At 49.4% G+C, this 21,125-nt stretch overlaps 1 protein-coding gene across 2 annotated transcripts in view; it reads left to right on the top strand.

Annotated features, from left to right (window-relative positions):
* The window catches only part of FBXL20 (F-box and leucine rich repeat protein 20), an 867,163-nt gene that overhangs the window by 689,553 nt on the left and 156,485 nt on the right, over window positions 1-21,125 (top strand). For both annotated transcript variants that reach the window (XR_011283101.1, XM_069634719.1), the window contains exon 9: window positions 11,252-11,326. Coding sequence is in view for 1 of the 2 variants with exons in the window: in XM_069634719.1 (XP_069490820.1) it covers window positions 11,252-11,326 (75 nt within the window). In the remaining variant the exon portion in view is untranslated. The remainder of the gene's footprint in view (window positions 1-11,251; window positions 11,327-21,125) is intronic.

The following is a 21,125-nucleotide window of genomic DNA, read 5'->3' as shown; positions in this document are numbered from 1 at the left end:
CCGGTGGAATATTTTGCGTCGTAACCACTGCCACCAGGCAGAAACTCGACTAGGGGGGACTGCACAGTGCCCCCTCGAAAAACAGACCCAGGGGCAATCTTATTACCCCTACCAGTACTTCCACAATATGATGGTTTGCACTGGTTCTGTTCACAATTTAAGACTAGTAAAGTCAATGGTGACTTTAAATGCCCTGGGACACAGTAGTCAGTCCCAGGGTATGGAGTCGATGTTTGGGGGTCACTATGACACCCCTGTGTTACTGCACACTTACCAAAACCACATGAAACCCTATGGAGTAAAAGACCCCATAGCTCATAAAACGTATTACAAAGTCAAACGATATCTCAAATCATGCTTAAGAGTGGGAGAAAAATAGTCTCACTCTTAGCACGAGGAAAAATAAAACCCAAAAATCCAGCAAAGCTGCTGGGGGACTCACTAGGTTTTGGGAAATTAGCCTTAACAGACAATTCTCCCTAACAACAAGGCAGTTCCAATCCCATCCTCTGGCCCACATACAAAGCCTCCTTGCATGCGCAAGACCTAGATTTGCTGGGGAATAGGGTTTCCATATAAGGCATTTCCTAACCTGAGAAGGCAGGAAGAAGGCCAAATATCAATATGGCCAACGAACAAGCAAAATATCTCACAAAGTGGCCATTTAGGGCCACCTTTTTAGTAGCCATTCATTGTAAATGCAAAAGTGCGCGAGTAACCTAATACAAAAATTATAAAACTCACACGGCTGCCACCAGCTTGTCCTAGGTGTTGGGCAAGATTGTATGCAGTACCCCTTGGGTGCACTACAAGAACCTTGACCTCCTGGCAATAGGGACCCAACCTTTGGTATAAGTCTGAACTACACAGGCTGGTAGTATGGCTGAGCAGTCAGGCTTATCTCAAGAGGGGTCAATGTGAGCAGTAATGTGACACAGAGCTTCACAGTACAGTTCAAATAAACGCGTATACTCAAGGTTTCCTGATAAAACAATTTATTTCACAGTCAGTTGTATAAGCCTTCTTCAGAAGGGAGCAATATATGTAACAATTAAAATTCACTTCAGAACACACTCTTAGTTTCTCTAAATCAGATGGTACCCATTGGAGATGGCACACACACTGCCTACACCCTCAGGTGACTTAAATAGCTAGGACACTGTGGACATTGATTTATCACTGGTACATTTGGAGCAATACTAAGTTTGGTGTAAAAGATAGAATAGAGGAATAAAAATAAAGGTTAACAATTCATAAATGGGTAAGTACTTTTGAAAACCTTCCAATGTTCTGTAAATTAACCCTTTCCTGGGGAAAAGATAAAGCTGAGTCAGTCACTCGGGGAGCCAGGACAGCCAATGCTAATTGCACAATGTCAAGTTGAGCTGAAGACCTTCTTTGTAAGTAGGTAAAATGTCTTGCACAATGTTTTTAGAAATGTTTGTTAAAAATAGAACACTTGAAGGGCCACAAGCTGGGAGGCTTGTGTGGGGCAATGTTTTAGCAACTCTGCAAGGTAACCAAGACAGGTCTCAACTGAGAGCAAGCAAGGCTACACAACAAGAGGCAAGTTCTGTTAGACTTTACAGTGCCTCTGGTTAGAAGAAATGGTTCCAGCTTGCTTCTGTTCCTGTGCAGCTCTGCAGATCCTGTTGTTCCTGAGCCTCAGTTGTGGGGACAAGAGGGAGGGCGTCTGGGGGACTCCTGCTCTACAATGGGATGGTCAGCGGCAGCAGTGGGCAAACTTCAATTAAGCATTCCTTCTGTGTTTCAGCTCCTCTGGTCTTACAGCAAATGGCAACAATGTGGTTCTCGGATACCACTTCAGACTTTCCTTGCTTCTGGGGTCCAGCACTCTGTTGAGGCGGCTCAGGCTTGGTCAGTCCTGCATCAGAGAAGTCCGGAGGATCTTCCTAGCGCTCGGGTCCGACTTACAAGCAATCTGGTGTTCCTCTCCCTGGCACTTCGGTTCCACCAGCAGTGGAAATACAGCTAGCTCCGAGAGGATGTCCAGACGGGCTTACTTTGGAGTTGATTGGTCCCACCAACTCAAAGGGAGAGGTTGTCCTTGCAGGGCTTCTCTATTCGAGGAGAATTTGGAGCTTCAGCACAAAAGCAGGGCTTCACCGGGCAAACCAACGGTCCAGGAGTTGCAGCAGGCATCTCTTCCAAGATAATTCTCGGATTCCTTAGTCCAGTGGTCGACTCTGCCTTCCAAGCCAAAAAGCCTTGCCTTTTATGCTAGTTTCTCCCATTCATTCCAGCCTAGCTGTCAATCACACAGCAGGGTGGCTGTCCTTACCGGACAGTCAGCTGGCCACTCCCCTTTGGGTGAATTCCTGTAACCAAGGGGATTATGCACAGGGAGTTTCGGGCACCTCCCTCACTCTTGCCCCTTCCAGACATACTGGAGCCAGAGCTGGGCTTCACTCGTGAATCCCGCCAAAGACAAAACCAACAAAGGGACCAAACCTGGTTTGGCACGCAGAGTAAATCTCAAGAAGGACCTTTTCAACAAGAAATGGCAAAACAAGTTCTGTTTGCCTCGGTTCTTCTCCTGTGGAGTCGGTTCTTCTAACTTGGTATTGTGAATAATGTCTTCGTCTTCTACCCTCCGGTCAGGCTTCAAGAAGTATGGGGATTGCGGTTCCAAGATGTCCCTGACGGACCCGCACAACGTCTGCCTTTGGTGCCTCGGCGAGAGCCACGCCACCGATGTCTGCGATTAATGCCAGTCCTTGACGTCGAAAGCCTTGCGGGAGCGGAAGAAGTTGTCTGTAGGTAGGGTTTCCAACCACTGGAAGTCAAAATCCACTGGGCTTTCGACCGACGATTCGAGGTGCGACTCTCCGCATCGGCGTAAGTCCAGGGGGGTCTCGTTCTCGGAGTGGGTCCTGCCATCACCGGTCGCCTTCCCCGTCCTTGTCCGAGAACTCCGCCAGACGGCGGGTGGCTTGTCCCAACAAGCATTCATCACTGGCGGAATGGGACGCATTTCGCAAGCAGATGATGGCAATTTTTGAATCGCAGGGCACCGTTCCGTCCATGCCTTCGAGAGAAGCCGGCAAGGAAAGTGCTAGGGCCACCACTCGCACGCCTTCAGGCGGTTGGCGCGATCGTGAGCCGTTGAGGTGCCGATCGGACAAGGTTGATCACCATAGCCGTGCCAGGTCCCAGTCCTCGATGCCCTTGAGACCGTTGGAGCCTGTGAGGCCTTCTAATAAGGTATCGATGCCATCGGCGCCATGTCCGTCGAGGGACTCTCTCGAGGCTCCCGCTCTGAGGAAGCTGTCTACGCCATCGAGGCCGTTGAAGGACACGCTCGGGGCTCCGTCCTCGAAGCCGTTGTCGAAGTCGTCGACGCTTCGCTCGACATAGACGCCGATTCCATCGACGCCCTCATCGCCTTTTTGAAGAGGCTTTACCGGAGATGCCCCGGAGGGCCGTGGAACCTCTGAGGAAGGCCCTCGGGAAGTCTGAGGCCTGTATTTGAACCTTTTTCTGTACCTTCGTCCAGGGATTTATTCCAGCCTTTGGATTACATCTCAGAGGTGGAAGAAGGGTCAGATGAAGAGGGGCTTGCACCTGCTGAGGTTCCTGATGAACCGTTATCTGGTCATAGCCAGATGGAAGACCTGTGTCCATCCCTGCATGACGCCAGTGGTCTGGACACCTCCCCGGAGTTGAGTTTGGCAGGCCAGAGCCTGGTACACACACTGAATCTTTGTACAGGCGTCTCATGTCGAGGGTGACGGAGTACTTGGGGTGGTCTGCTCCACCTGTGGATTTTTTGCAGGATGACCTGACATATATAGGACCAGGGCCCACCCACTGACCTGGTGCTGCCATTTCATATGGCCTTACAGAGACTGGTGGCAGCGGCTTGGACTGCTCCGGAGAGTCTCCTGGCAATGAATAAGTCGCTACCAAAAAAATACCGTCCAGCCAGTGCCGACCCCAGCTACTTGTCTACACACCTCACTCCGGAGAGTTTGATGGTGCAGGCGGCTATGGCCCCAACTAAGCAGGCTGCGTACCCTACTATCCCTCTGGATAGGGACGACAAGCGGTTTGACGAAGAAAGTATTTTCATCTGGGGGTATGGCATTAAAGGCAGCCAACTCCGTTTCCGCCTTGGCAAGATTCACTCACACTCTGTGGAATTGTGTATCGTTGGCGGCTGAACATATTCCTGAAGTCTTGAAACGGGATGGTTTTCTTGCCCTCGTGCAGGATAGCAAGGATGCCATGTGTGAATCCGTTCAGTCAGGTCTGGACGTGGCAGACTGTGTCATCCGGTCCATGGCGGCAAGCACCGTGATGCGCAGGTTTGCGTGGTTGCGGAAGTCGGGGTTTGCTCCTGATGTACAGTCCCGGCTTCTCAACATGCCCTTTGATGGTGACCATCCTTTTTGGCAGCAAGGCTGACGAGAGGTTTCAGACCTCCAAAGCTGCAGCGAAGTCTTTGAGCGCTGCAGTGCGTCAACCTCGATACTACTCTTCCTTTGGTAGATCAAGGGGAGCTGCCAGTCAAAGGGGCCAACATAGGAGTACCAGAGTGGAAAGCTCAGTCATGAGGCCATGTCCCATGGTTCGCCGGTTGCCGGAAGGCTGGCGCAGCATCTTGTAGAATGGCGTGCCATTACTTCAGATGTGTGGGTTCTGGAGATCATAGCCCACGGCTACTGTCTTCCTCTCCGGCAGAGGCCACGCGACAATCCCCCAGGCAAGCTCTCTTTGAAGAGTCCGGATCCGCTCCTTGCGCAGGAAATCAAATCCCTGCTGGAGAAAGGCACCATAGAACTGGTGCCTGTAACTGAGAGGAACAAGGGATGGTATTCACCATATTTTATTATCCCGAAAAAAGACAGGGGGGGGGAGGGGGTGTGAGACCCATCATGGACTTTCATAGTTTGAACAAGCTCCTCAGGAAGGACAAGTTAAAGATAGTTACTCTCGCTCAAGTTCTCCAGGCCCTTCAACTTCAGGACTGGTTGGTGTCTCTCGACCTCAAGGATGCTTACTTTCATGTGCCGATTCATCCCAAGCACAGGAAGTACCTGAGGTTCGCGGTTGGCGACTCGCATTTTCAGTTTCGGGTCCTGCCGTTCGGATTGACCTCCGCCCGAGGGTCTTCACTAAGCTAATGGTGGTGGTGGTGGTGGCAGCGTATCTCTGGAAAGGGGGATTCACGTCTACCCCTACCTGGATGATTGGTTGATCAGGGCGTGCTCGCCTGAGCAAGCCCTGGATCATCTGTTGGTCACCTGCCACTCCCTTCACAAGCTGCGCTTCACCCTCAACTTAAAGAAGTCTCATTTGACACCTACCCAGCGGCTCCAGCACATCGAAGCAGTGCTCGACACATCCCCGGGGGAGTGTTCGCCTCCCCAGGTGAGGGCTCATCACATTCTGCAGATGGTGGACACGTTTCAACATGCCCAGAGTCTCCTGGCGTTCGATTTCTTGAGGATGCTCGGCCTCATGGCATCCTGCATTCTACTGGTGCCAGAGGCCAGGCTGCGGATGAGATCTCTGCAGTGGGCTCTCAAGATGCAATGGGTGCAGTCCTCCAGCAGGATGTCGGATCCAGTTCAGGTGCCGCCCTCGGTCACCCAGGATCTTCTGTGGTGGGCCGTCGAAGGCAATCTGATGAAAGGGGCTCCATTTTGGCTACTCTGGCCGGAGGTAACAATCGTGACGGACGCATCCCTCACGGGATGGGGAGATCATGCCAACGAGTTGACAGTCAGCAGTCGTTGGTCTCCGTCTGAGTCCAGACGCCATATCAATCTGTTGGAGCTCAGTGCCGTCAGGTTAGCCCTGAAGGCTTTTCTGCCATCTGTGCGGGGGAGGAGTGTCCTGATTATGACGGACAATACAGTGGCCATGCACTACCTCAACAAAAAGGGGGGGGGCAGGGTCTCTCCCACTGTGCAGAGAGGCGATGCAGCTCTGGTTCTGGGCCATCCAGGAGGAAATTTCGATCTCGGCAGTTCATCTGGCTGGAGACAAACGGAGCGGCGGACGCTCTGAGCAGGCAGAGCACGGTCTCATGAGTGGGAGCTTGTTCAGGAAGTTCTTTTGGAGATCTTTGCCCTTTGGGGGACCCCACAAGTGGATCTCTTGGCACCAGTGTCAACCGGAAGTGCGAGAGATTCTGCTCGTGGGAATTTCCTCCAAGAAGAGCCTTAGGGGACATGTTCGTAGTGGAGTGGTCCTTCCCACTGCTGTACGCATTTCCTCCAGTCCCTGTCATTCCGCAAGTGTTGTGGAGGTTACGGAGGTTCGGTTCCCGAAAGATCCTCATTGCTCCGCATGGTCCAGGAGAGCGTGGTACCCGGACCTTCTCGACATGTCAATCTGCCCTCCACGCCGTCTTCCCAACCGAGACAATCTGCTCTCATGGGAGGGGGGTCAGGTTCTCCATCCAGAGGTCTAGTCTCTCAGCCTCCATGCTTGGCATCTGAAAAGCTGAGGTATAGGGATTGGAACCTCCCTGAAGATGTGATGGAGGTGTTGCTTTCAGCCAGAAGGCCCGCAACAAAATCCCTGTACGGTTCCCGTTGGAGAAAGTTCAGCGACTGGTGCAGGGTACAGAATGTGGATCCTTTTCAGTGTTCAATTCCTGTGGTTCTGTCTTTTTTGCTTTCATTAGCCCACAAGGGCCTGCAAGTGGGTACCATTAAGGGTTACCTGGCGTGCTGTCCATATTTAAGTGCTTGTCTGAGGACTGTTCTTATTTTAAGATTCCTTTTGATTTCTCAGTTTCTAAAAGGGCTAACTAATATGTTTCCACCGTCGCCTTTCCAGGTGCCGGGATGGGATTTGAACTTAGTTCTAAAGTTCCTAATGGGAGTGCAGTTTGAGCCCTTACATTCTTGTCCTTTAAGACTGTATTTTTAGTTGCGGATACTTCTGCTCGCAGAGTGAGTGAGTTGCAGGCACTCTCCGCCAAGCCACCTTTCACGTTGTTCCATAAGGACATGGTTGTCCGAGTGGTAGGCTTACGGGCCCATTCTACTAGGGGTGTGGCTGCCTCTACTGCTTTGCAGAGGGGTGTTCCCATTCATATTTGTGAAGCAGCCACATGGGCCTATGTCCATACTTTTGTAAAACACTACTCCCTGGATTCTATCCATGGGCAAGATTTGTCCTTTGGCAAGCCGGTCCTCTATTCTGCAATTTGATTGGGCATTCTAATATTCTAAATTATTTTCCCACCTGCATACGTTGGTACTGCTTTGGGAGTCTGTCATAGATGTGGAATACGTTGGACACAATCCCCTCGAAGAACTAATTACTTTCTTACCTGGTAACGTTCTTTCGATGGGATGTTTCTCTGACGCATTCCACATCGCACCCTCCCAGCCTGCCCTTCTACAGAATTTCTCATGCGATTGCATCTTACGTTTCCGCAAGGCTTTCTGTAGTGATACTGGCAGAAGATTGGTGCCCCACGTTCTGGGGAAAAAACAACTGAGGCTATGGGACCCATGCGTCCTACATATAACATCCGTGATGTTGGCGCTCGACGGAGGCCCTCGAGGGACAGCGTATCGATGTCATCGACGCAGGACGCAGACGCTGAAAAATGTTCCGAAGCAGCACAGCTGTGCTGATTACTGTCATAGATGTGGAATACGTCGGAGGAACTTCCCATTGAAAGAACGTTACCAGGTAAGAAAGTAACTTGTTCTTCACTTCACTGCTCTTGGAAATAATAGTTAGACCAAAAGAAGGTATTTAAACCTTTGGGAAATCTAAGCGACTTCCCTGTGCCTCTGACCTGAAGGTGCTGTGCGTCACAATGTATAGATGATGCCTATGGAGTTTGTCAGACTCCAAAGCTAAAAAGAAACACAGGGTCAAAATCACAATAAAAATACATGAGATTGAAAAAAGGGCTCACTCTCTCCAGGTTAGAAATTAAAAGTCCTGAAGTCCACCAAAAGAGTTGGGGGGTCTCTAAGGTAGAAGGGAATTAGAACATTTTTGAGAATTCTCCCTAACACTAGGCATGTTGACAAAGTAACCAAATGTTAGGCACAATTGCATGCAGTACCCTTTGGGAACACAACTACCACCCTGACTACAGGTAATGGGCAACCCAATCTTTGGTATGAGCTTGTACTACACAGTTTTGGTAGCGTGTTGAGCAGCCAGGTTTATCTCAAAAGGGGTCAATGTGAGCTGTAGGGGAGTTACACAGAGATTCACTATGAAAAGTATGCAAGTAAACACATATACTCAAGGCTACTTGCCTAAACAATTATTAATGTATCAGTCAGTTAGAGTAAGCCTTCTTCAGAAGGGAACAATATAACGGTAACACTCAAACATACTTCACAAAATACACACTCTTAATATTTCTAAATCAGTAAGTACCCTTTTGGGATGGCCCACAGGCACAACCTACACCCTCAGGTGACTTCAATAGCTAGGGTGCTGGGGACATTAATATATCACTGTTGCATTTAATCATTTAAGAATAAATCAAAGGAAAAGGTTATTAGAACATGCAAGAGACCACAAAAATTCTTAAGCAGGCAAACACGTTTCAGATCCCCCAATAAGAGTCATTCAGTGGAACAGGCTAACCCAAAGTCAATGGGCAAAAGTCTATGTGAGCTGAAGCACTTCTTTGCAGGTAAGTAAGAAAAGTCTTCGTACAATGTTTTAGAAGTCTTTGAAGAAAAAGAAGAATCAATGTAGGGTCACAAGCCGTTAGACTTGTGAGTAGTAGAAGATGCAAGCAACTCTTCAGCAAGACAGGAGTTCTCTCAGACGTTTACAGTACCTTTGTATTGAAGTAAACAGTGCAGCAGATGACTTCTGTTCCTGAGCAGCTCTGCAGATCTCACTGTTCCTGGGCCTCAGTTGTGGGGACAAGAGGGTGAACTTCTGGGGACTCCTGCACTGCAATGGGACGGTCACTGCTCGCAAGTGGCTGTTCGGCGTTTCAGCTCCTCGCATATACTGCAAATAGCAACACTGCGGTTCCTGGCTGTCGAGATGGGCTTTCCTTGCTTCTGGGGTCCCGCACTCTGAGGGGGCTCAGGCTCGGTCAGTCCTGCTTCCTGGGAGTCTGGAGGATCTTCCTGGAGCTCTAGGCCAGCTTAAAAGCAACTCACACAATCTGGTGGTCCTCTCCCTTGCTTTTCGGTTTCCAGCAGCAACTCTGGAAAGTCAACCACCTCTGAGAGAATGTCCAAGAGGCTTACTTTGGAGTTGATTGGTCCCACCAACTCAAGGGGAGAAGTCATCCTTGCAGGGGCTTCTGTCGATAGAATTTGGAGTTTCAGCACAGCATCAGGGCTTCACCGGGCAAACCAACGGTCCAGGAGTTGCAGCAGGAGTCCTCCAAGTCTTTCTTCGGTTCCTTCGTCCAGTGGTAGTCTCTGCCTTCCAAGCCAATTTGCCTTGCCTTTTATACCATTCTCTCCCATTCATTCCAGCCTAGCTGTCAATCACCTAGCAGGGTGGCTGTCCTTGCCGGAGAGTCAGCCGGCCAATCACTAGAGTGCATTTGGGTCTCCTGGGAGACGAAGCACAGGGAGTTTGGGCTCCTGCCCACCCCTGACACCCTGGATCCAGAGGTGGGTTTCACTTGTGAATCCCACCAAAGGCAAAGCTAACAAAGGGACCAAAACAGGTTTGGCTCGCAGAGTAAATCACAAGAAGGACCTTTCCACAAAGTAATGGCCAAAAAAGAAGACCGGGGCCATTTTGACAAAAATGGTACCCTTGGGTGCTTCACTGCAGCTGCAAACACAGCCCGCAGTAAATGCACACCACGGTAGTTAAAAGTAAACCACTGCCACCAGCCATTCAGTGAGGATATGCTAACATTAAAAATGTTACATGAGAAGCTAGATAAAGGGATACTAAGAAACCCCTCCAGCACCCTATTGTAAAATAGTGTGGGCAGGGTCTAGAAAGTTACAAATGTAAGTAAAGTCAATTTCCCTAAACTGCTCTGGGAAACAGTCGTTTATCCCAGAGAAGGTATTTAAACCTTGGGAAATCTGAAGGACTTCCATGTGCCACTGTACTGAGGGTGCTGTGTGGTACAATGTAAAAGATGCCTATGGAGTTTTTCAGGCTCCATAACCAAAAGAAACACAAAGTTCAGAAATTACATTAAAATACATGAGTGGGGGGAAAAAGGGGCTCACTCTATCCAGGTAAAAAAATCAAGTCCTCAGTATCCAACTGGGGGTCTCTAAGGTGAAGGGAAATTAGCACATTTCTAAGAATTCTCCCTAACGCCAGAAACGTATAAGGATACCAATTGTTCTAACTGAACTTCACTGTAAGGTGATGTGTGCAATTGTAAAAATACAGGTATTCATAAAGAGGGACATAGTCGCTCAATGCCGACTGTTTTAGGGACTTGTCAGTTTTCCCACAAGAATTAGCAAAACGGGTAAGGGAAGTAAAGCAGAAGGCTTTACAGACCCGAAAAGTCACAACCAGGTTTAAAACCAGCACAAATAGCGTGTGTGTGTGTGTGTGTGTGTGGGGGCGGGGGGGCGGGGGGTCCTTCGAAATCTATGGCAGTAAAGGTGCAAAAAGAAAATCTTTCCTAACGATTACCACAGGAATATGCACTTTAAAAAGGGTACAGTGGCAAGAGGATCTCAGCAAAAGTCCCCATGACTACTCAGAAATCTTAAACAAAAGTGTAAAAAACAATGTTTAGGGTCCCCCAAAAATGGAATTCTGCCCTAACTGCTCCTAAGGGGCAGCACACCAGAAAAAGGGTTGCAGTGGTAGGAGGACTTCAATAGAACTTCCTCTGTGCACTAAAGTAAAATCAAAAATCCAAGCAAGCCAGCAATCCGTCCAGGGGGCCCACAACGTGAGCAATGACAACACACCCAATAAATGTGGATTCTGCCCGATCATTAAAGTCACAGCTGGACGTTGTACCCAGTATCGCAAATATGTGCTGCTTGGTGCGCTTTGGCAAACCTTTGTGCAAGTCTGCATACTGGAATAGCGGAGGGTGTTGAATGTCTGGATTTAACAGTATGTGGGTTCTGGTGCTGAAGTAGCATGGGAGCACTTGGGCACCTTTGCAGAGCTAAATATACTGGGAGTATGGTGGCTCCTGGAAATATTAAAGTCGGGGTCAAGCTTCAGGTGCATTCGCTGAGGTCTACAGTGAATCCACGTAAATGATGTGTTTTGTTTGTTTGGCAATTTTATTTTACTATTTTTCTCTTTGTTTTTCATCTGTGGCCAGCTGGAGGATGAAGCGTTGAAACACATCGGAGCTCACTGCCCTGAACTTGTGACGTTAAATCTGCAGACTTGTTCAGTAAGTGCCAGAGCTTCTCATCTGTGTTCACTGAAGTGCATAGTCCGCATATTCGTCACTGGCCGTACTTTAACATGTGTGCATTGAAGCATATTTGGTAGCTTTGACAGTTTCTCCTCAACATGGACGGTGTCTCGACTGGTAAGTAGTGTTTCTGTGAAACTCCTTTACAGGATGCCTTTGTTTGCTTCTTCAGTTCAGTGTGGGTTCTTTTATTTGGCACTTGAGGGGGAGTTGTTCTCGAGTCGTATGTTATATTGGAGAAATGCCTTGCTTTTTTGTTTGTTTTGTATTGCATACTCTGCAAAACTTAATCAGCAGTACATTGAGGTTTCCAACAGTTCCCAGATTTCAATTAAGAGCTAGAAATGGGTATTTTAGAGCTTTACCATGGATGGCTTGAAGCAGTTTGTGTCTCAGGTAATGCTGAAGGCTATTATACGGGTCGAGGGCCATTGTCATGAAATGCCCGTCTCCCTGGCTTTTGCATCTGCTTTGAGGGACAATCAGATGGTTGTCTCTGACGGCAAGGTTCTTTTTGGTCCTTGGGTTTTATTTTTTCTGGGAAATGAGGCTTTTTTTGTTGCAGCAATTTGTACCTGAGGCACAGGCTCTTCAATTGGATCCTGGCTTGCACAGGAACCAGTGAATGTTGCTGAGGTGTCTGGGGACAAATTGTTTGCTCAGTTTTAAGATGTTTGGCTGCAGGGTATTGTGGTTTTGGGGTTTATTTTTGATATATGGTGTGCAGGGGCACATCCTTACACATTAGGGCATTGTAGTAGTAGTAGTATGTAGAAAAGAATATATAAAGGGTGCCTGGTGGGGTCCTGATATGCCCAGGGGGGTACCTGTATGCAAAATGCTAGAAATCAGGGTGAGAGATCGGTAGACAGCTGTCTAGTTTAGAAGCTATTTTATTTTCCCTCTAACGATTTTGCACAAATGAATACAATGAAACATTTACATGACTTTCGATAAGCACAAAAGTATAAGGACAGAAGTTTATTTTACAAGGGAAATACAGGTGAGTATCGTCCTCTATTGTTGTCGAGGAGCAATTTCCACAGTGATGCACAAGTGTACCATACAGGTAAGTGGTGACATAGAATTTTTACAGGGTGCGGCCCAGGACTGAGGTAGGTCCGGGCGTACTAAACAAAATAGTGTACACACTATCTATAAACACATATACACAGGGGTTGTGCCACAAAACATCGACACGGAAGTGTTTCGGCCAAGCTGGGCTGGGTAAGAGCCCGAGGTGGTGGTGGCCTTCATCAGGATGATCACTGGTAGTGGTGCTGTCCGTAAAGGTAATCTGTGGGGGAAGGGATAGCTGTCAGGATCTCAGGGAATCAATGTTTCATTCAAATATTAATGAATAATGGCTGATTAGTGCCTCAAATACACTGGTGGTGTATTTAAAAAGAACAGCTTACCATCTGCTGTGGTGCAGCGGGGACGCTGTGCTATAAGTCCAGTTTGGGGTACCGGACTCTGAGTACCATGTCAGCGGGTGGCATGGGAAGACTCGTACAAATCGGGTCAAATACGGCAATACATGCAGCCTAGGGCCTCTAGGAACTGTGGAAGAGAAGGTTAACCAACCATTATCTTCAGTGTGTGTGTGTGTGTGTGTGAGTGTGTGAGAGATATCAAGGACTAGGGACACCAGTAGTGGGGGTGTCTACAATGGGTGGGGAAATGGTCAATAGCCTAATAGTAATTGGGCTATCAACAACCCTGCCGATGGCAGGGATCAAGCATGAATGCTGTGAGAACTATAGGTAGGGAGGTGATGAGGGCTAGGCGATATCAATCTAGCCCTCACCAGGCTTGGACAAAACTGGCCTAAACATCACCATAGAGTGGAAACACCTCTGGGACTGATCTAGTCTTAGCCTAGAGCCCCACAGGATTTCTCATTTGGCAACTTTCCATTTATAGTTCTATGGACCCCAAACTTTTAGCTTTTGCTGTTTAACCTGGCTTTACTTTTTACAGTGAAGTGAAGCCTCCAGCTTCACTCTTGGAAGTTTGCTCATTTTGTTATGGGAAAACTGATCAGTCCTTCAGATTATCAGTACAGGGAAATGGTTTTGCTTTTTGTCTTTTACTTTTTGTGACTTTTTAACATTGCACACAGCATCTTACAATGCATTACATTTGGGATTGTTGGTTACATTTATATGTGCCTAAAGACAAGCCGGTGGCAGAAATGATGTTTGTACAATTTCTGTGTTATTTCTAGTGCACACATTTGGTTTTACCGTGTATGGCTACTAAATGGGGCTAGTGTCCTAAAATGGCCACGCCACGCAACATTTGCTTGTTCTTTGGCCATATTGTTGTTTGGCCTCCTTCCTGCCTTGCCAGGTCAGGAAATCCCATATAACTTCATGCACTTTCCCAGGAAAGCTGCAGCTTTGGCGGGCTAGTGGCGTCTTTGTTCGTGAGTGGCTCAAGAAGTGGATGGGATGGTCTGGTCCCACTCCATATCCATGATGCCGACGAGTTTGTGTGGGGCATGATTGAAACAAAATGTTCCTGATTGGACAACTGTCTGTGTGAATGGTGCAGATCCTTACCATTGGTGGGTTTTGACTTGCTTCTGGGCTGGATTTTGGATAAGAGGACTCCTGCAGACATTTCTTAAAATCAGCGTTTGAGGCAAGAATCCCTTGTAGAAGAACAGCCGACTGAAGATCCAAAGACTACTCCAGAAGAGACGCAGCATCCCTTCCTGCGTCTGTCACGGTGAAGCCATCTTGGACTACCTGATCTGTGAATGCAGTGCTTCAATCGGTGGACTGGCGGGACCAACCAGTCACAACGTGTTCTTGAGGATCCAGCCATCCTGAGCCTTTGGAAGTGTCGCTGGACCAACCGGTGGACTGACTAGCTCACTTTCCTGCCGCATTTTGGCCTCCCATCTTCAAGGGTTCCTGCTCTGGAAGGACCTGTACAACCACGACTGGAACAACGCCTGCCATTGTGTGTGGTGGCTGCCACTGGTACTTGCCCTCCCCCACCCAGTCCTCTGGGAAAATGGGAGTATTGGGGGCGGAGGGTAAGTAAACACAAAGCTTTGGTCTGCCCCTCACCCCGTCCTCCTTAGGATAATATTGAGAACAAGTCTTTGTATCCTTCCATTCGGGGGGATTGGGTCCTCTGAAGTATTCCATATCTATGACGGTAATCACCACAGCTGTGCTGCTTCGGAAAATTTTCGGCGTCCTGCGTCGATGACGTTGATATGCTGTCCTCGAGGGCCTCCGTCGAGCCGACGTCACCGGATGTTATCAGTAGGACGCACAACGCCCGTAGCCTCAGTTCCGTTTTTTCTGCGAACGTGATCTCGGCGCACCTCGGTTCTTCTGAGTTCTGTTCTTTTGGTTCTTTGAACCTGTTCGTTGTGAAGATTTCCATGATGTCTTCGTCTTCTTCCACCCGCGGCCGGGGTTTCAGAAGTGTCGGGACTGCGGGTCCAAGATGTCGTTGACGGATTCGCACAACACATGCCTCTGGTGCCTCGGTGAGGACCACGACACGGATGACTGTGTAGAATGCCAGTCGCTTACATCGAAGGCATTGCAGGAGCGTAAGAAGCTTTCTGTAGGTAAGGTGGAAGTCTAGATCCACTGGGCTTTTGACTGACGATTCGAGGGGTGACTCGTCGGCGTAAGTCCAGGGGGGGGGGGGGGGTTCTCGGTCCAGGAGTAGGTCCCGCCATTCCTCTGCCTCTTTGAGGCACTCACGGAAGCGCCGGCATCGGTTGCCTTCCCAGTCCTCGTCCGAGGACTACTCCCGTCGGCGGGTGGCTTGTCCCAACAAGCACTCCACTCCTGCGGAATAGGATTTGTTCCGGCAGGAGATGTTGGAAATTTTTCCCGTCGTGTAACGGCATGCTTCCTTTGAAGGACACCCATCACCGATGCACTCATTGTCTTCCTCGAGACCACGACGAGCGCTCATGCAAGGCCTGTAAGCTCTTATGACCGAAAACGCTAAACGGTGGGCAGTCTACGCTATACAGGCCCAAAGCCTTTCCCCCATTGGCGCCGTCGCTTCGAACAAGGAATCCTTCAGCAGCCATGGCTTTGAATTGGAAACCATTGACCTTTCGGCAGAGCCTGCAGGCTCCCAAATGCCTGCCTCACACCCCAGGGACGAGGGAACCAACGCACCACGGATAAACAAACCCTAAGGCCTCTTCGACGGAATCGTCAAAGAAGCGCACAACGCCAACAGTGCTGCTGAAAATTTCGACTGCACCTTCCGAACCTCGCGGTTCGGCACCCTCCACGCAACCGCTTTCGCAGCATGCGACTGGGCATGCCTCTGGAATGGGCGGTCACCCTAAAAAACATACCATCGTCGACACACTGTCCAAGGGTGCACAAGCACCCAAGGCCTCAGTGGAGTCACCGACCGCGACTGCACCATCGGGTGCGTCGAAACCTTCTATACAACTACCGAAAATGTGCGAATACCTTGAGGCTATCATTTTGGCTGTCTCAGAGCACAAGGGCACTGTTAGGGAGAATTCTCTGTTTAGGCTGAATTTCCTAACCTAGTGAGTCCCCCAGCAGCTTTGCTGGATTTCTGGAGTTTGTTTTTTCCATCCTGCCAAGAGTGAGACTCTTTTTCTCCCACTCTTGGACATGTATGTGTGTAATTCCTTTGAAATGTCAATGTGTTCGATGGGCTATGGGGTCTTTTACTCCATAGGGTCTCATATGTTTTTCTATGTGTGTTACACCGCACCCTACGTGCCGTAACACGGGGGCGTACTAGCTGATCTCCCACCATAGACTCCATACCCGGGGACTGACTACTGTCTCCCCGGGCATGTAAAGTCACCATTGGCTTTACTAGGCCTAAATTTACTAACAGAACTAGTACAAACCATCTTATTGTGGACGTACTAGTAGGGGTAATTCGATTACTCCTGGATCTGTTACTCGAGGGGGCACTGTCCCGTCCCTCCTCGTCGAGTTTTGGCTGGTGGCAGTGGAAACTACTTGTTATGTTCGTCCCCGAACATAACCCTATGGGACTCGTCCCATTGTTGGAGATTGATACTTTTTCTCATTAATCTCTAACGTACCACCGATCTACTTATCTTAAATAGGTTTATCGAGTGGTATTTTCTGCCAGACCTCGGTTTGTAAAATGGCATCTGTGTTCGTCTCTGTGACTCCTAAACCAAAGGTCGAGCCCTTTGTTCCACTTTTGGCGGGCTCTGTACAGAGACCCTCCAAAGTGGTGCCATTTTGTCTGGGTTACCACAGGGGTGTGGGAGGGGGTTTAGGCACCCTGGACCGAGTTGCCTTGCCAACTCCGGTCGCACTCTGGAGTGATTGGCCCAGGTGGTGAGCCTTCCCGCTCACCACTTAGCATGTGTTGATTGACAGCTAGGCTGAATGAATGGGGGTTTTCTGCATAAAAGCAGGGCTTTTGGGACTGGATCTTCAGAAGTCGCCACAGGACCTAAGAATCCGACGAGGGTAATGCTGAGCCGACCTGCACGACGACACCTCCGGTGGAGCCCTGCGGAACCGACTCACCACTTCCCGACGACAGAGGAGATCTCCATGCCGGAGAGTCTCTTCCCCTGACTGGTGGGAACAACCAGTCCCCTTTGCTTTTTATTCGCCTCAGGACGCAGTGGTCGAATTGCCCGTGCAGAGCACCTCGGCAACCGGATAGCCACTACCCCTGAACCGCAACCAAAAGGTGGTGCCTTGTGACGGAGCACTCCGCGGCTGGTCTCTTCCCTGATGGTGCACCGGACTTCATTTTCTTCGACGAGATCATCTCTACTCTTGGCAAAGACCTGACGTGCATCCACCACCAGGAACAACTGCCCCCGCCGGAGCTGCCCTCCACAACAAGGTACCGTGTCCGCCTGGCTTCCCTTTCGATCGGTTCGAGCGAGGTGTCTTAATCCTCTCCGTTCCGTTGGGTCGCCTCCAAGCTTTTTCTCATTCGTTGTTCTGAACTGGTTCCATCCACCGATAATAATTTGCGATACAGACTTGAATGCATCTCCACTAGAGACTTTTTGGGACATCGCGCCTTGCCTCTCTCCGAGTGGGCCTGGCCTCTGAACTTTACGATCTATTGTGATTCTTGCCTTCCTGCCTTGCATTTTATCCGCTAGGATCAAACTGTGTTGATTTCGTAACCTGCCTATCTTTTTCTCTCCCGTCCTAACTAATATTCAAGTGTCATCTGGGTTGAGGTATACACCTCTGTCTGAAAATAAGTGGTACCAGTAGAATCTAGAGTTGTCGATATTGCTAGGGGGATTGATCGTCTACTTCGTAGAGTAATTGTGTTTGATTTGTTTGCCGTGATTTGACTTGGTGTTTTTCAAAGACGTTTTTTTTATAAATAAATACCTTAATATCTTTATACTAAGCCTCGTTGCGTGTTTGCTTGTCTTGCTGTGAAGAATTGCCCTATTTTGTATACTCCACATACTGCTCAACTTTTCTTGAGAGAAGTCTGACTGCTCAGCCACAGCTACCACTTGAATCTGTGTGGTGCAGACTGCTACCAAGTGGGTTCACCGCCAACGCCTGTAGTCCTAAATCTTTTGCAGTGGTCCCAGAGGGAACTGCACAGGTTTCCGCCTAACAGGCACCCCCTCTACTTGAGAGGAGTATTCTGAAGCCCCGCAGCCTCTCTCTAAGGCCCTATTGGGAAAATCTCCCCCTCCTGAGGATTCTTTTCCTCCAGAGCCTTCTGCATCTTCCCTATGGACTAGGGAGATGTTTGAACAATACATTGACAAAATGGCCCAGTTTATTGTCTTTTCAGATAGGTACATTACACCAAAAAAGATCCAGGGAAGAGGACTCCTGCCCCATTCTTTACGAAATGCAGAAATTGCACATCTCTGCACAGGGACACCAGGAAGATAACTTTGTCCCAGAGGAAACAACAGAGGAGTATACTTATGAAGATAATCCTTTTGGCCAAGACACAGCTATCACCAACGCATACCCCTGACCCAGACATCTGTCTAGATCCCCCTTCTCATCCACAGAGGTATTTGTTACCTGTTGACTAGATGTGTAATGACATTTAAAAAAGTGCAGCCGATCATGTCCAAATTGCAACACATGAAGCATCTCCAGACACAGACGTCATGGGGGATATTCTAAAGGAGAAGGCTCCGACTAGTCAAGCCACCCCCCTACTAAACTCTGTAAAGAGGCGCCTGGCTCCTTCCTTGCTGTCCCCATCTCTCACGCGGGCGGTCAACCCCCGGGTTGAAATTATTCCGCACATCACCTTCCGACCCACTCTACATAAGGGGTCATGCTACACCAGATTCCTTGGTGGTCACTACCACTCAGAAGAGGGTGGGGGTTCCACGGTCTTCGGCGAAAGCCCCTCCGGACAAAGACTGTAACAAGCTTTATGCCCTGGGTAAAAGGGTCAGTGCCTCTGCAGCCTACTCCACAAGGATCACAAATAGTACCACTCTCCTGGCAAGTTACAGCGATGTACAATGGGACCTATTTCAGTATGGTCTTCAAGATGTTCCAGAGCCCACCCGATCAAGCCTGCTAGCAGTCGTGGCTGAAGGCAGACAAGTCACCCATAACATATTGAACACTCTGGGATCTGCTGAGAGCGCTGGACGCACCCTAGCCCAGGGGACCTTACTTAAAACACTCCTGATAAAAAAATTCCGGCTTTAAAACCCGAAACTCGGGCATCTCTGATCAACAAGCCGGTGAAGGATTCAAACCTTTTTGGGAAGGCTGTTGATGACGGCCTGGAGACAACTAAGAAAGAACACAAAACACTAAGTCTCTCAACCAGATCACGGCTAAACCCTTACACCAATGTGGAGGCTCTACCTCGCGCTGGTCCTTTCGTGGCCAATCTTTTTCCCCCTCTCTCCCCAACTACACTATGGTCCAGAGAATACCCCCTGGTCCTCCGGCCAAGGCTCATCTGGTAGCCACCAGTACCAACATAGAGGCCCTTGTAGGGGCAAGGGTAGAGGCAGGATCTCTACTCCTAGAGGCTCCCTGGCCTTCACCTCAAAGTGAATCGCGGGTTTGGGTCCCCATGCTTCCCCGGTCGGGGGTCGCTTGTTGTCATTCATCCACGCCTGGGAGGGAGATCACATAAAACCAGTGGGTGCTAAAGACTGTTGCCCATGGCTACTTCATTGAGTTTGTCTGGCCACCTCTATACCACCCACAAGAAGCAGACTCCCGTCGCCAGAACATCTGCGCATCCTGCTGGAAAAGGTCGCCATAGAGGTCGTCCCCGTTCTCCAGGTAAACAAGGGTATTTATTCAGTGTATTTCCTTGTACCCAAAAAAGATCTCACCATGTGCCCAGTTTTAGACCTGCGCCCAGCGAACAAGTATGTCGAACCTCGAAAATTCAGGATGACAACACTGCAGGAGGTAATCTCACTGCTACAGTATGGGCATTACATGGCCACATTGGAAATGAAAGATGCATACTTTCAGATTTCAATGTTACCAGCGCACAGAGTACCTTGGGTGCGCGATCGAGGACACCCACTATCAGTTCAAGGTACTCCCCTTCGGCTTTGCCTCAGCACCACTGGTATTCACGAAGGTACTGGCGGTAGTAGCTGCTCACCTGCGCAGGCAGCCCTCCCAGTCTATCCTTACCTCAACGACCGACTCTTAACAGGGGATTCCTACGGGACATGCCAGACAAATACCCAGAAGACTGTAGATCTCCTTCAACCTAGGTTTCTCTATCAACGAGAAAAAATTGTCTAAGCCCCAATCAAACATTTTCTGGGGGCTCTAATTCGCACCTACGACGACCTCGTCTACCCCCACCCCCCAATGAGAGGGTTCAAATAATGCTGTTCCAGATCCCTCACAATGTAGCCAGTCACCAGGTGACCATATGCAAAGCCATACGACTGTTAGGGGTTGATTGTTCCTGCGTCTACCTAGTTCCACACGATCGTCTGCACATGCGCTCCATGCAAGAGTGGCTCTCAAGCCAATGGCGTCAGGCCAGCAGGACGATATAGTTGTTGTCTCAGCAGCCCTTGTTCAATCTCTGCAGTGGTGGTCAAGGGAAAACCTTCTGCAGGGGAAAAGCTTCACCACCCCTGCAATAGAAGCCACGCGCACAACAGACACATCTCTGATGGGGTGGGGGGCTTGCCTCCTTCAACAAACGGCACACAGCGGGTGGTCCCCAACCTGTTGGAATTGCTAGCAGTGTTCAAGGCCCTAAAGGCCTTCCAAATACATTTCCAGGGGAAGGCAGTTCCAGTCCTCGCGGACAGTACTACAGCCATGTATTACTTAAACAAACAAGGGGGCTTCTCACTCTCTAGGGCTGTCCAAACTGACCCAGAACACATGGAAGTGGGCTCTCAAGCACAAAATGTTTCTCCTTTCACATGTTCCAGGGGAACTTAATCTTCTGGTGGACGTACTCAGCAGAGACTGCCCCCCCCTTCCCGTAGAGCACAAGTGGTGGCTACAGGAGGACATTGTACTCATCGTCCTCACAAAATGGGGCTTCCCAGAGATCAACTTATTCACCACTCTGGAGAAAGCCCAATTCCCAGATTACGCCTCTATGTATCCTCAAAACCACTCCAAGAGGAGCGATCTTTGGATAACATGGTCTGGCAAATTTGTCTATGCCCCCTCCAAACCCCCCCCCCCCCACCCCCCCACATCCCCCCCCCTCCGATTCCCCTGCTCATCAGAATAGTGCACAAGATACACCAAGAGCCAGTCAGGATGATTCCGGTGGCCCC

Source organism: Ambystoma mexicanum, chromosome 13, assembly GCF_040938575.1.
Source record: "Ambystoma mexicanum isolate Mex_15411 chromosome 13, UKY_AmexF1_1, whole genome shotgun sequence".
NCBI lineage: Eukaryota > Metazoa > Chordata > Amphibia > Caudata > Ambystomatidae > Ambystoma > Ambystoma mexicanum.
Note: the sequence above shows the minus strand (reverse complement) of the source record. Positions and strands in the feature narration are given on the sequence as shown.